We start from the raw sequence: 16,006 nt of genomic DNA, 5'->3' as shown, positions 1-16,006 counted from the left end.
GAGCATTAAGATTGGTCTTCACTGGAGATAAGGGGTCTAGCCCAAACCCTGAAAAACAGCCCATACCATTATCCCTCCTCCAAACGTCACACTTGGCACAATAATAATAATAATAATAATAATATCTTGAATTTGTATAGCGCCTTTCAAGAAACCCAATGCAGTCAGGCTAGTTAACGCTCTCCCTGCATCCACCAAACAGAACTTGTTTCCTCTGCTCTATAGTCCAGTGTCTGTGTGCTTTACTCAACTCCGTCTGACACTTGGCATTGGACTTGGTGATTTGAGGCTTGGATGCTGCTGCTCAGCCATTCATGAAGCTCCTACTGCACAGTTTTTGTGCTCACATTAATCCCAGTTGAGGTTCAGAACTCTTCAGATATGGAATCATTGGAGAATTGGAAACTTTTACACACCATCCACCTTTGCAGTCGTTGAACCTGCTTTGTGTCTGAGTTGTGGCATCCATCACAGTACCACGCTTTAAGTCACTGAGCTCTTTAGAATGACACATTTAGGATCACAGATGTTTTCAAATGGAGACTGTTGATTTTATACACCTGTGGCAACAGGTCTGAATGAAACACCTGAATTCAGTAATTAACAAGTGTGGTCAAATACTTTTGTCCATATATTATATCCTCCTTTTGACAAAATCTCTGTAATAATATCTCACTGGTGCTCTTGTGTCTCTGTCTCTGCAGCTGGTCTTCTACCGGATCGTGAAGACGCTCTACACCCTGGGTCACAGCCTGTCGCTGATCACTTTGACCACAGGGAGTGCCATCCTCTGTCTGTTCAGGTACGAGACAACAGAACTCACCCTCTTTGTTTTGGTAATCTCTTCAATGGTTTCCAAGATGAAGGGTGCATCAGATGGGCAAGGACATTACGATTATTATGATCACCATGTTCTGAACAGCATAATCCATCTACTGTTAGTGACATCAGCAGCGACCTCCAGAGGACAGGAGTGAAGGTATCACCATCTACTGTTAGTGACACCAGCAACGACCTCCAGAGGACAGGAGTGAAGGTATCACCATCTTCTGTTAGTGACATCAGCAACGACCTCCAGAGGACAGGAGTGAAGGTATCACCATCTTCTGTTAGTGACATCAGCAACGACCTCCAGAGGACAGGAGTGAAGGTATCACCATCTTCTGTTAGTGACATCAGCAACGACCTCCAGAGGACAGGAGTGAAGGTATCACCATCTACTGTTAGTGACATCAGCAACATCCTCCAGAGGACAGGAGTGAAGGTATCACCATCTACTGTTAGTGACATCAGCAACATCCTCCAGAGGACAGGAGTGAAGGTATCACCATCTTCTGTTAGTGACATCACTAACATCCTCCAGAGGACAGGAGTGAAGGTATCACCATCTACTGTTAGTGACATCAGCAACATCCTCCAGAGGACAGGAGTGAAGGTATCACCATCTACTGTTAGTGACATCAGCAACATCCTCCAGAGGACAGGAGTGAAGGTATCACCATCTACTGTTAGTGACATCACTAACATCCTCCAGAGGACAGGAGTGAAGGTATCACCATCTACTGTTAGTGACATCAGCAACATCCTCCAGAGGACAGGAGTGAAGGTATCACCATCTACTGTTAGTGACATCAGCAACATCCTCCAGAGGACAGGAGTGAAGGTATCACCATCTTCTGTTAGTGACATCAGCAACGACCTCCAGAGGACAGGAGTGAAGGTATCACCATCTTCTGTTAGTGACATCAGCAGCGACCTCCAGAGGACAGGAGTGAAGGTATCACCATCTACTGTTAGTGACATCAGCAACGACCTCCAGAGGACAGGAGTGAAGGTATCACCATCTACTGTTAGTGACATCACTAACATCCTCCAGAGGACAGGAGTGAAGGTATCACCATCTTCTGTTAGTGACATCAACAACATCCTCCAGAGGACAGGAGTGAAGGTATCTCCATCTACTGTTAGTGACATCACTAACATCCTCCAGAACACAGGAGTGAAGGTATCTCCATCTACTGTTCACAGAAGACTTCATGAAAAAAGTTAAAGGTATAAGAAGTCAGGAGGCAAAACCAGAAAATGCCAACCCCTCATTGGCAAGAAGATCAGGAAGGCCAGGCTGGAAATTGCTAAAAAGTGCAGAGACCATCCTCAAACATTCTTGAGCAATGTTTTATGGATCCATGAGACAAAGATGAACCTTTACCAAAATGATGGAAAGACTCAAGTTTGTTGTAAGAAAGGATCTGCTGATGATCCCAAAGCTCATCTGTGAAACACAGTGGAGGAAATGTCATGGGCTTGCATAGCTTCTTCTGGGACGGTCTTATTAATCTTCATTGATGATGTAACACATGATGGCAGCAGAAATGAAATCAGAAGTCTACAGAAACATTTTGTCTGTCAATTTAAGTAAAGACGAAATCAAACTGATTAGGAGATCTTTCATCACGCAGCAAGATAATGACCCAAAACACACTACCAAAACAACAAAGGAGTTCATCAGGGGCAAAAAGTGGCCAAGTAATTCTCCAGCCCACCGTTCCAGTACTTTTGTAGGGGAGTCTATGTTATGTTTTCATGATTAGCGCCTCCTTTGGCTCAACCTGTTGACTCCTAATGCTTGCATATCACTAGATGATAGCATAAATTTCATTTTCTTTTGCTGAATTTCTAAAACAGTTCCCTCTTGTACAGAGGCTGTTGTGTGTTGAGGCTGCAGTGCAAGATGATATGAATGGTTGTCTAAAACATGTATCATATAATAAGAGCTCTAAGGCAGAGCTCAGTGGTGCTTGGACCAAATCTGCATGACAGGATTTGGTTCAATTAAAACATTTGATAGATAAACCATGCAAAAATGTTGGACAGTAAGTGCAGTGTCAGTTTTAAAAATGTTCTTTAATGTTCTTGTTATGTAACCCATTTTAATTTAATTTTGTTATACTTGTTTGTAACCATAGAAAACTCCACTGCACCAGGAACTACATCCACCTCAACCTCTTCTTCTCCTTCATCCTGAGAGCTGTAGCCGTGTTGGTGAAAGACGACATCCTCTTCAACCGGAACTCCAAGTGCTCCAACCAGCCGTCTCTGGTGAGGCCATCACCCATGTCCCGTGTCCTCGCCTAGATGGGTCGTGTCCCGAAAGGGAGGGGGCGAGTGAAGCAGACAGAGAGCAGGGAGATAGACGCTTGTCTGAGAACAGAACGCTGTCACAGAGAGAAAACTGAGATGCTAAATGAGACGACAGACGGCAATAGGCTCCAACTTTCCCTTTTACTTGAAATCTTTTATTACATAACATGATCCTTGACCTTAACCCTGTTGAGAACCTTTGAATCATCCTCAAGCTAAAGATCTATGAGGGTGGGAGGCAGTTCTTATCAAAACAGCAGCTCTGGGAGGATATTCTGACATCCTGCAAAGAAATTCAAGCAGAAACTCTCCAAGAACTCACAAGTTCAATGGATGCAAGAATAGTGAAGGTGATATCAAAGAAGGGCTCCTATTTTAACATGGAACTTGTCCTGTTAAGATGTTATTGATTGAAATAGCTTTGATTTCAGTAAATATAACTGACTGATGACCCCTGCTGTAAACCTCTGATGCATTTCTTTGTTTAATTATTTTCTATTTAGCTCATTCATCATCATGGTAGCTCCTTCCACGCCTGACTTCATTTTCATATTGAAGAGATAATGTCTCTGACCTTCTAACCTTTCTACTCCCTGCTGCTTCAAATGTCACCACCAGTAAATTAAAGCTTTCACTTCTAGTGAGCCCAGTAATTGCCCAAGTGGGAAAACTGCACATGCATAAACTCCCACATAAAAGTACATGGAATAATAAGCCGGATTAACCCGCAGTTCCTCTGTGGATTTAAGATCCTATACCAGCCCCACAGGATGCAAAAACCCCACAAAGACAGGAGGAAATGACTCAAAGGTTGATTTTTGTATCAGTGGTAATGATGATAATAATACGGCTTTGAATATTTCGATGAAAATGTAAATTCTCCTGATCTTTGTGTGTTGTAGGTGGGATGTAGAGCCAGCCTGGTGTTTTTCCAGTACTTCATCATGGCTAACTTCTTCTGGCTGCTGGTGGAGGGTCTGTACCTCCACACTCTGCTGGTGGTCATCTTCTCTGAGAACAGACACTTCATCATCTACATGTTCATTGGCTGGGGTAGGCCCTCCTCCTTCTCCTCCTCCTCCTCCTGCTGCTGCTGACATCAGAAACTCACCCGTCAGCGTTATTTACATGACTACGCCTTTAAAAATCTAGAATGGACTTTAGATTCAGAGCAATAGCTTCATGTGTGTTTGTTGTGTTGTATGGCAGTTCAGGCGTGATTCTGTATCTGCCGCGGCCTCCTTGATCTCCCAGGTCTGGCAGTCCAGCAGTGCTGATCTGTGCTGCACTGCAAATGCAGTCAGTGGGTATTGATGGATGGTGGGGAATTAAACGGATTTTAAATGGGTTAATTTTGGCAAAAAAAGGTGGATAAGGTGGTGAGATTGGATTTTAAAAATAGCAGAAATTGGTTACAAGTGTAAAATTTTTTTTTTTAAAGTGGCCAGAAAACACCAAAAATGGAAAAAAATGGGTTAAAGTGGAAAAAACGGGCAGATAAAGTGGTTGAAGAGGATATAAAAGTGGCTGAAATGGCTCTAAAGTGGCAAAAAAGAGGTGGAAATGTTGTGAAACAGGATGAAAAATCAATATAAACTGGAAAAAAGGTTAATTGAAGCAGAAATTGGCTGAAATGGATTAAACTGGCAAAAATTGGTGTATCAAAAAGTGAAATGTGGCTAAAATGGGTTTAAAAAAGTGGTAAAGAGGGGTTAATAGTGACAATAATGGGTCAACAGAGTCAACAACAGGTGGAAAGTGGCAAGATTTGGTTTAGTAGTAGCAAAAACAGGCAGAAAAAAAGTGGTGGAAAGGGTTTGAAATGGACAAAAATGGGTTTTGGGTGGCAAAAATGTGCTAAAATTGTCGAGAAAAAGTGACAAAATGGGTTAAAATTTGACAAAACTACTGACAGCAGTGTAATTTGAAAAGTATTTGAAGTCATTTTTTCAAGGCATCTGGAGATCCCCTCTCAGTGTCTCGCGACCCCAAAGGGGGTCCTGATCCCAGGGTTGAGAACCACTGCTCTAGACTACATGTTGGTAGGTTGTGAGGTGTCCCAGATGTGGGATCGTTCTCTCCATGCTTTTAACACAGTCTGACCTCAGCAGCAGAGCTAGTCGTGGTTATGACATGAAGATTCTTATTTGTTTTTGACTTTGTGGCATTTTGCAGGAATCCCCACGGTGTTCGTCTTTGCCTGGGTGATGACGAGGGTTTATCTGGAAGACACAGGGTGAGTCTTATTAAATATTTATTATTTAAATGTAAATGTGTGAGATTAGAGTTCATCATTAAAGCGTTTGATTTTAATACATGGCTCGTTGGGTCACAGGACAGTGTGGGCCATGGGTATGGTGGGTATTTGGCATCAATAAACACTCCTTTCTTAAAGGATAGGCAGCTGGGATTTTTAATGAGAACAGCACACGAGTATATTAAAGTTATTTCATTAGATCTTTCATATTAGATTCTGCAGACATGTAGCCGTGTGACAATGAGGCTCAGTTTCCAGAATAGTAGGACAAGCATTAGTGCTGTCAAAGGTCACTTCATTGCTTAATTCATCAGGGGGGAACTTGCGTTGAGTTGTCATGACTAAAAGCCTGAGGCTATGGATCATCTCAGCTTTTTATTACAGCTGACGGCACTGCAGAGTTTAGACTATTCTCTAAATGACGTATTTAAATGACTTTACTGTTAACAGACAGCTAAGACACGGCTCTGTAGTGTGAGGATGCTGCATGGAGAATGTCAATGAAGCTACAACAACAAGGTTCTTCCTTGACCTTGGTGCTATACATGCATATCTAATTAGTGTGCAACCTTAATGCAATAGCATACTTAATGATGGATGGACATAATATGCAGTCAAAGCTTCATTCTGAAATAAAGGCTATTTTAATTGAGTAGTGACTTGCAAAGATATTCGACAAAAGCTGGGGTCTTCAGTTTGAGACTGTAGATGAGATCAGTTATTGCATTGCAAACTCAAGGTTGTCGAGCTCAGCTCTGTGGTTCAGAAGAAAAATTCCCATTCATTTCCTCTGAAGCCGGTTTAATTATTAGTCAAAATGTCATAAATATCCAAGGTAGATTTACCATCAGCTACCTGAGTGTGAAAGGAGTGTATTTGCTACCGTAGAAGACAAAAGGTCAAAAGAAATCAACCTTCTTTTACAGAAAATAAAACTCCAATCCCACAAAAGTTGGTACGCTGTGTAAAATGTAAATATAAACAGAGTGCAAAGATTGTCAAATCTCATAAATACATATTTTAGTCACAGTAGATCATAAACTGAGACATTTTATCATTTCATCAGAATTTTGAGCTCTTTTTGAAAATGATGGCAAATCTCAAACATGTCAAAAAAGTATAGAATTGTGGAAAAACTTAAGAAAAAATGTTCCGATACGTAAAATTGCAAAGACTTTGTACATGAAGTGTGGAAGAAGTGCGTGGCAGACAATACCCTGGCGCTGAGGATTCAGTCTGCAGCAGTGAAGCAGACCGCTTGATGAGAGAATCAGCCTCAGCGCCGTAGGGGGAAAGGCCTCAGGGAAAGCAAAGTTGGAGAGCAGCAGCAACAAATGGAAACTAGTCTGTCAAAATAAAATGAATGCAACCCAGAATCACCACAAAAAAATAAGTTTAGTTTTTGTCAAGATGACTAAAACTAGACTAAAATGTAATTTAGTTTTTGTTGGACATTCTAAAGCAATGATATTTCTCCACTGTGGATAAATCTGTCAAAAAAACAATGCAGCTGTATCTATTCTGCCTCTCAGCTGTAGAAAGCACGGACCCCAGGTTTGGCAGAGTACAGAGAACACACTACTATGATTTGGTACCAGATTTAGGCAAGAGAATAAATGCTTGGACTAAAAGTAAAGACTAAAATGTGAGGACTTTTATGGACTAAAACTAGACTAAAACTAAAAAGGTTGAAATGACTAAAATGTGACTAAAAATAAATTTGAAGACAAAGACTTAGATTAAAAATAGCTGCCAAATTAACACTGGTCCACTAAGTCACTGAAAGATTCAGACAATCTTGAGAAATCTCTGTGAGCAGGGGACAAGGCTGAAGGGGCCCTCAGGGGCCACTGCACTGAAAACAGGCATGATTCTGTACTGAAATCACTGCATGGGCTCAGGAACATTCCAGAAATCATTGTCTGTCAACACAGTTGGTCGTGCCATCCACAAATAACAGTTAAAGCTGGATCATGGAGAGAAGAAGCCATATGTGAACAGGGTCCAGAAACACCGCCATCTTCTCTGGACCAGAGCTCATTTAACATGGACTGAGAAAACATGGAAAACTGTTCTGTGGTCAGAGGAATCCACAGACACTGTGTCCTGTGGACTAAAGAGGAGAGGGACCATCCAGCTTGTTCTCCTGGCTCAGTTTTAAAGCCTGCATCTCTGATGGTATGGGGTTGCATTAGTGCCTGTGGCATGGGCAGCTCTAACATCTGGAAAGGAACTATCAATGCTGGAAAGTAGAGAGAGGCTTTAGAGCAACATATGCTCCCATCCAGACAACGTCTCTGTCAGGAACGGCCTTGACTATTTCAGTATTTCAGCAAGACAATGCTAATAACATACTCTTGTCAGCTGGAGGTTTGCAGCTAGGCCTGTCCTGCACATTCTTTTCCTTTATTATATCCAGGGAAGGCACATCAAAAAGGCATTTCTGATATTTTTATGGTGATTTAAGACACTGTTTGACATTTACAAAGAAAAAATGTCCCAAAGGTGAGGATTCTGCTATCTGCTTTTTTGCTGTGAGTGTGTGCAGGCATTTGCAGAAATCCATCCAACCATTCAGGAGCAGCTGGTTGTTCTGCTGTTGTTTTCTCTACTATACGACATTCAATGCATGCTCAGGCTGAAAGTTTGAGCAACTTCCAAGAGAATCATGCAACTCAAAACTCATGTCTGACTTGGCTGAGGATAGCACAGTGTGAACTTAAGACCTGATGTAAGATTTGAAAGCATTCATGTCTCAAGTGTACAGTCAGGAACATGGAGGACTTCATTGTTAACAAATATTATTTTAAATTTGATTTCAACTGAAATGCCTTCATTTTGGATTGCATTCCTTAGACAACCTTTATATTTCTACAAGGGTAAAGAACTTTTACTATATGCAGATCTTTCCAAGTGTAAGCCTCAGCCTCAGTGTAAGGCTCAGCTGAATGTGAGATCCACATGCAGATCAATGCATGAGTCATAACACGCAGTAGTAAGCTCTAAAGGACCACCATATACAGAGCACAAAGGTTAAGCTCTTCAACAAGCGTTTGGTTTACTCCTGTGCCCTGGCACGCTGTAAGGTCACAGGCTTTGGTTAATTGGACTCAGAATGAGACGTCCAATTAAAGAGGAAGGACTGTGTCTCCTTTGCAGGATGTCTTGGAACGTCCCCAGAGATACTAGAAGCTTAGGCATCTGGGAGATCCTCAAAGCAGACACACTCCTCTTTCATTTCAAAGGAAGCCAATTAAAATGGTTCAGCCCACTGGGAGCAATGCTTCCAGTATTCCTGGCATGTACAACTGGAAGAAGACCCAAAGGGCAGATGCAGAACACTGGAAAGAGATTACATACTCCGCTTGACCTGTGAATGTTCTTAGATCCTGATGAAACTGCTGGAGGACCTGGCTTAGGGAAGGTGTCTGGACTACTTTACTCAGTTGTGGACTAATCCAGCCCCAGAACTGGATCTCAAAACTGATGAATGGATCTGTGACTTAAATCTACACTTAGCCTGAAGGATATTATCTCAACACCTGGAGATCTGTGGGCGTTTTCACAACTGCAGTCTGTCTAATTGTGGTCCCTGTGCTCACATGGGACATTTACTGGTGGACCCAAACATGATGCGCAAGATCACTGCATGCTAATAGGTGTAGTGTGCACTTTAAAGCTAAAAATGCAAGCTCATGAAATTTAATCCCAATCAAACTTGATCCAAAAAATGGCACGGTTATAGAAATCGGGCCCCAGTCTGAAGAAAAGCAGACCAGGGCCCACCTTTCTGAGCAGTCTTGGTGCAGTTGTTTTGTCTCCACTAGGGTTCGACTAACAGCTTTCACACCAGCGTCAATGAATTGCACAAATTTGCCAAGTGACCTTGAGATTATTTAAACAAGACCAAACAAACCAGGTGTCCCAAACGCCACTAGAGACCTTAAGTCAACTGCCAGAAGCATTTTTAAGGCGAAGCACTGAGATGTGAAAGAACTGCTGAGGTAGTTTCTCTTCTCAGGTGGCTCCTCCACAGCCTGTAACCATCCAAACACCACTGTAGCTGTTGTAACCCAAATACCGTCTTCATAAACTGTAATTTTTTTTGTTTTCTTATTGACAGACGAGTATAGGTTTGTGCTACCTTGACAGAAGAGTCGTGTGATATTGCTGTGATGGGTCTTAACATCTAGAACTTAAAATCAGCCAAATCAGAGCACTGCAAAAGGGGACTTGGAAACTGCCAGATAGCAACAAGTACTACTGACAGATCAGGGAAGCCATCAAGATTTGGAAACAGGCCCAAGGACCATGAACCAGGGTGAGGGGACTTACAGGTTGCCCCATACCTGGGATGTCAGTCTCAAGATGCTGCCAGACATCTGGTCATCCTGTCTGCAAGGCAGGATGACCAAACCTGTTTAAAACCAGCTGATAAGACACGTCACAGCAACATCATGTGACTACTCTGGAGAAGACTGCAGGAACTTAGCAGTCCAAACATGTCAAGGTAAAACAGAACCCGTCAGTCAATAAGAAACTGAAAAACATGTAGTGGTTGTGTTTTTACATATGCATTGAGTATATTGCTTCTTTAAGGCATTGTTCTGTGTCCTCAGATGCTGGGAGAGAAATGACAACCCCATACCTAACTGGGTAATCAATGGACCGATTGGATTCTCGATCATGGTAGGTCCAAATTTACTTCCTCCTCTTGGTGTCCCGGCTCACTAATCATGACAGTAAAAGAGAAAATACAGATAGAAGTGCTAACCCCTGGTCGTTTATGTTGGGGCCTGTGTCCACAAATGTTCTTTTACACCAGCAAAAGAAGTCCTTTCCCACTGTTGTTGGTTAATCTGGTACCATTAGTGCCTCCCTCCTAGCATTGATGAGCATGGTGCTGTCCCAAAAGTTGCCCTGTTTTCAACAGAGAGAGCAGAGAGCACAGCAAACAATGCTAAGGGCAGTTAAGTGGATTTGCACAGTCTTTGAAACTTTCCAAAGTGAAATCAGGTGACTTGTTTTGAAGTAGAAACTAACCAACCTCCCAGCTGAAATAACAAATGTTACCTGCTGATTTAACAGCAGTTTATAGTCTATATTTGGTCTTTGTTTTAGCTGAAATCTTCATTTCCAGGGGTGTTTTACAAGATCAGGAACTCTCCCCAGGACCTAGGAAACATTTGAGAAACTCAGTGCTTTTCAACTGCAGGAATCAGGCTCTTCATTTAGCTCTGGGGTCAAGAATTTACCCTTTGACAAGTCCCACTGTTGGGTCTACAGTTTACAAATGTAGACCCAGCTGTAGTCCCTGGGCCTTGGTGCCCAACATTTGTGAATGACAACGAGGTCAGTGGCTGCCAAAGGCTTTTAGGTGAACACACAGTTCATAGGCATTCTAATGGTCAACCAAAGGGGCTTTTCAACAGCAGGAACTTTCCCAAGGAATGGGGAATTTTTTGAGGAACTCTCGGGTTCAATGCCGCAGGGAGGAAATGAGTGGACAGGAAGTAAAAGCAAATGCGTAGAACGTTTGACACATTTAATCTTTTAATAAATCCTATTTATACAGTGCATGATAGAGTTTATCTATATTCATATTAATGTAATGATATTTAAAGAAAATGTCTTAAAAATGTATTCAGTGAGCTTCAGATCTTTCCTCTCTTTGTGGAGAGAGTGATGGGGGGGGCGGCGCCTGAGCGCCCCCTATTGACCAGCCGCCACTGGTTGGTATAGTGTCCAACCATCCATTTTCTAGATTGCTTGTCCTGTTGGAGGTCACGGGGGGGCTGGAGACTATCTTAGCTGTCACTGGGCGAGAGGTGTCAGTCAATCACAGGGTTGACATATAGAGACAGACAGCTAGGCCCACTCACACCTTCGGGCAATTTAGAGTTAGCCTAACAAGCATGTCTTTGGTGGTGGGAGGAAGCCAGAGTGCCAGGAGAGAACCACGCATGCACGAGGAGAACATGCAAACTTGCCCTGACCGCAAAGCGAACCAGGAACTGTCTTACTTTGAGGCAACAGCGCTAACCCCTGAACCGCCATGCAGCCCTGGTATAGTGTCACGCAAACTAAAAAGAAACTGCACAGGTGACTGATAAAACCACTCAGAAGATGATAACTGAGAAATACCTTGTATGCCAGAATGTGCCTGCTCCACCAGCTGAGCTAAACCAGCGCCCAGTCTTTGCTTTTAGCAAGGTTCATCCATTTTCATCCAGACTCCTGAACCAGATTATCCATGAAAAAAAACATTCTAGCACAGTGATACTCAACGTATGACTCTGGAGCCACATGTGGCTCTTTTGTGAGTGTTTGTGGCTCTTTTATGTCTTAATTTTAAATATTATTCCCCCAGAAAACCTTAAAAAAGGGAAATTTTTTGCTGCTTTTTACAGTTTTTGCCACTTTTCACCCATTTAAGCTACCTCTTGTCATCAAATACCACTTTTTTCCTACTTTTTGCCAGTTTTACTTCTTTTTGCCCCTTTCCCTAATTTTTTGTCATTTTTTCCAATTTTTGCCCTTTTTCATGTTTTTACCACTTATTGCCCAACTCAGCATCATTTTGTCATTAGATACCCCATTTTCCCCATTTTTTCCCCCAATTTTTGAAACTTTTTTTGTGCCATTTTTCACCATTGTTTGACACTTTTCCCCCAACTGAGCTACATTTTGCCTTTAAATACCACTAGTTTCCTAATTTTTACCCATTTTTGCCTCCTCTTTTTGCCACTTTTATCCCATTTTACCCCTTTTTCAAATTTTTGGCCCATTTAAGCATCCTTTTGCCATTAAATACCACTTGTTTCCTATTGTTTGCCCCTTTTTGTCCACTTTTCACTCATTTCTTTTGTCACTTTTGGACAATTTTTTGCCACCTGTAACTCATTTTTTATCACTTCTCATCCATTTTTTGCTGCTTTCTGACCATTTTTGCCGTCTTTGACTTATTTTTATCGCTACTTCAAGCCGTTTTTGCCACTTTTGACCACTTAGATTGTGGCTCTTGCAAAGGTATTTTTCAACAGTTTGGCTCTTTGGTTGAACAGGGTTGAGTAACACTGATCTTGCAGGATCTGTGGCTTTTTCTTTGCATTGGTAGATCTGATGCATGCAAGCATCATCTCTGCCTTTCATTCACTGTTTTCTGTGGGTGGAAAATTGTCTAGCACAGCTAAATATTAATCCCCCATGTTGGCTCTTCTGTTTTCATTTCCCTCCTGTCTCCAAGGTGAACTTCATCCTGTTCATCAGCATCATTCGGATCTTGGTGCAGAAGCTGAGGTGTCCTGACGTGGGCGGCAACGACCAATCACAGTACAGGTACAAAAATCTAAAAGCCACACAGTGATAGAAAACTTTTGGCTTTCGAACACGTGCTGCAAAATGTTTTTAAAGTTTGATCTTAAATCAGGGTTGACAGATTGGGTCAACATTTATGTGTCATTAGGCAAACGCTACACCTGCTGGATGTGTGTGGATAAGAGGGCTAGCTAAGCGTCTTTAAAAATATAAAGAGATAACATTTTAATCCCCTCAGAGTGTGCTGTCTGCAGAGATAAGGGTGATGCTAACGCTAAGTGAACGGGGCAGTGTTTAATGCTGCAGCGTGAGGGTGGAACCTCTATAGCACACAGTCTTACGTGACACAGTGTCTCTGTGAGTCTTTTCTCAGTCCACAGCGGGATGTTTGTGGAATCTTTGGAAAGTTTGGCCTTCTCCAGAGAGACCTGAGGGGTGCTGAGTAGTCAGGTATTCTCACGTCCTGCGGCTGCTGGAGATTCAGTAACATGGGGCGATGAAAAGAACGGGTAAACCGATTTGTTCCAGTGCAGAATCTCCTGTTAGTGAAGGTGAAGATTCAGTGTCAGTGCCGGGCTTTTCAGAGTGGTGCTGAGCTGAGCTGACAGCTGGAGAGAGGCGCTGGGAGGAAGGATTTCACCGTCTTATGTGAGAGCTGAAGGTTTATCACAGGGCAGTGAGAGTAGTTTATACAGTGGTCATTGTGAGAGTTCTGTCATTTTAGCTCTGGTCTTTTGTTTGTTTTAGTTTTGTAGTAATAGTTTCAGTTTGGATATCTCACCCACCATAGACGGTGTTCGGGAAGCAAGCACCTTTCAAAATGAAATAAAAAACTGGAGGACTGGACGGATGTTTTGTGTGTGCTGTTCATTGTGCCTACAAAACTGACGCCACAGTATTACATAAACAAGTGTGAGAATTACTGAGGAGATCATTGAATCAGGTGCAATCTAAAGACTGACTCAGCGCAAACTTTGAATTGAAGTAACTTGATCTTTTTCGTTCGTTTTTACATGTTTATTGTATTGTTTTCCAGGAGGTTGGCCAAATCCACTCTCCTGCTCATCCCGCTGTTTGGGATCAACTACGTGGTCTTCGTGTCTCCCAGTGAATCCATCGCAGAGGATTATAAAATCTTCTTTGACCTGGCGCTTGGATCCTTTCAGGTGCGGTTATATTTGTTATTTCACATTCCTCTGAGTCTGCAAAGAAGCTTTATCAATATTTAGTCCATTTTTAGGTCATGAGGTGAAGATTTACAGATATTAAGCACTGGTTAATCTAACTTTGGTGTTTTGTTTTCAGGGTCTGGTCGTGGCCATTCTGTACTGTTTCCTCAACAGTGAGGTAAGATTACAGCTAATACATGACTGAGTGTAGAGCTTAGTGTTGAGGACTGGTAGGGAAAAGTTAAACTGCAAATAGCGGACTATTCGCCGTCCATCCATCCATTTTTCTTCTTCAGAGCCGGGTTGCGGTGGCTAAGTATCATAGCCCAGACAATGCTTTTCTAGCTCTTCCTGGGAGAATCCGAGGCGTCCCCAGATCAGATGAGATTAAAGAATCTCTTTCAGCACGTCTTAGGTCTACCCAGGGGTCTCCTCCCAGTTGGACACACCTGGAAGACCTCCACAGGGAGGCAACTAGGAGTCATCTTCAACTGGCTGCTTTCCTACTTCTTGCTCCCTCAGGATGTCTGAGCTTCTCACCCTATCTCTAAGGTTGAACCCCACCATCCCCCTGAGGAATCTCAATTTTAGCAGCTCGAACCCATGATCTCATTCTTTCAGTCATTACTCAAAGCTCATAACCAAAGCTGAGAGTTGGAAAGAAGGTTGACTGGTACAACATCTGCAGTGCTGCTGATGCTGCACCGATCCCCCAATAACCACCAACTTTTGGTGGTGGAGGGTTTTGCATGCCCCTGTGAACCCAGGAGCTACGTCGTTGGGGGCACTAGCCCCTGGAAGAGTTTCCCAAGGCAAATTGGTCCAAGGGGATGGACCAGACTTAGAGCAGTTCAACAGACAGCTGAAACAGACATTTGTGGATCGGAGTCACCTCACCTGGAAGAGGGAAACCAGTGCACCCTCCTGGAGCCAGACCTGGGGACTGCCGGACAGCAAGTGACCCAGGTGGTGGTGCCTGGTTGTGCCCAGCCTGAAGAATGTACATTGAGCTGCCATTTTGTCGGACTACCAGGGGTGAGCATAGGGATTGCACTGCAATCTTGGCAGCTAAAGAAGGTGGGGGCCCATGTGCTCTGATGCTGAGCAGCAGAGACTGGATCTGGGGACGTGGAATGTCACCCCCTTCCAGGAAATATCTGTTATACTTTAACTTTCTAGCTGTGTTTGTCAGTGTTTGAAAAGTCTGACAAACAAAGGTGGAAGTCACATCTATTAGTATTGCAGTTGTCTCATCATATGGCGACAAATTAGTGGGAGCTTCATTGACATCTGCACACTACCATCCTGATTTGCCTGGTCCAGTTTGAGCGCTTAGGTCGTGCCTGATAGCAAACAAACCATAAGTCTTGGTCGTGCATTGTAAATATTCAGTCACACAATGTAAGCTGAGTTTTCTTGGTTTGATTTGTCATAGAGCAAAAAATGTTACATCTAAAAAGTGTTAAAATATCCTCTTGAATGAGTCTGATCTGTTTCTCCAGGTTCAGGGCGAGCTAAAGAGGAAGTGGCGGAGTTTTCGTCTGAACTGTCGCCTGAACAGAGCGCACCAACTAAATAACACCCTCGCATCCAGGAACGGCTCAGAACACATGGTTCACTTTCACAGAAAATCCAGGACTCAGTCCATCTTGCAGTCCGAGACCACGGTGATGTGAGGACACAAAAACAGTCTCTACATGGCGCAGATCTGCACGTCACACCAGAGCAGATTTTGGTTTTAGCTTTACAAATCTCTGCAAGCCTTCAGATGTACATTCAATGGACCTTCAGCGTGTCTTCATCATCACATTCACTGTCTGCTGGGGACAAGAATACTTTTTATATTTTTTTACATGTACCATGAACTGATGGACAGTTGATCTAGGCAATCTCTGCAACATCCACAACCTTGTGTTTAGGGGTTTTACATGATCTGTGCTCATGAGTCTGGTAAGAAGTATACAGAGTGTACATAGTCTTGGGTATTTCATTTGTATCAGTCCAATATTTATAATGATATATCTGTGTGAATGAGTGCATTTCTTTTAATAATGGTTATCATTTCTGTCACCAGAGTCTTTATTTGTAATTGCTAAAAACTCTGGTGAGCTTAAACAAAGGG

The 16,006-nt window shown here is 42.7% G+C and overlaps 1 protein-coding gene across 1 annotated transcript in view; it reads left to right on the top strand.

Annotated features, from left to right (window-relative positions):
• Positions 1-15,560, top strand: part of LOC121520266 (vasoactive intestinal polypeptide receptor 2-like) — a 37,990-nt gene extending 22,430 nt beyond the window's left edge. The window contains exons 4-12 of the mRNA XM_041803640.1: positions 705-802; positions 2,967-3,099; positions 4,044-4,194; positions 5,317-5,377; positions 10,018-10,087; positions 12,645-12,736; positions 13,752-13,881; positions 14,021-14,062; positions 15,387-15,560. Coding sequence (XP_041659574.1) covers positions 705-802; positions 2,967-3,099; positions 4,044-4,194; positions 5,317-5,377; positions 10,018-10,087; positions 12,645-12,736; positions 13,752-13,881; positions 14,021-14,062; positions 15,387-15,560 — 951 coding nt within the window. The remainder of the gene's footprint in view (positions 1-704; positions 803-2,966; positions 3,100-4,043; positions 4,195-5,316; positions 5,378-10,017; positions 10,088-12,644; positions 12,737-13,751; positions 13,882-14,020; positions 14,063-15,386) is intronic.
• The last annotated feature ends 446 nt before the right edge of the window (positions 15,561-16,006 follow it).

The sequence above is a fragment of the Cheilinus undulatus genome, linkage group 13 (assembly GCF_018320785.1).
Source record: "Cheilinus undulatus linkage group 13, ASM1832078v1, whole genome shotgun sequence".
NCBI lineage: Eukaryota > Metazoa > Chordata > Actinopteri > Labriformes > Labridae > Cheilinus > Cheilinus undulatus.
Note: the sequence above shows the minus strand (reverse complement) of the source record. Positions and strands in the feature narration are given on the sequence as shown.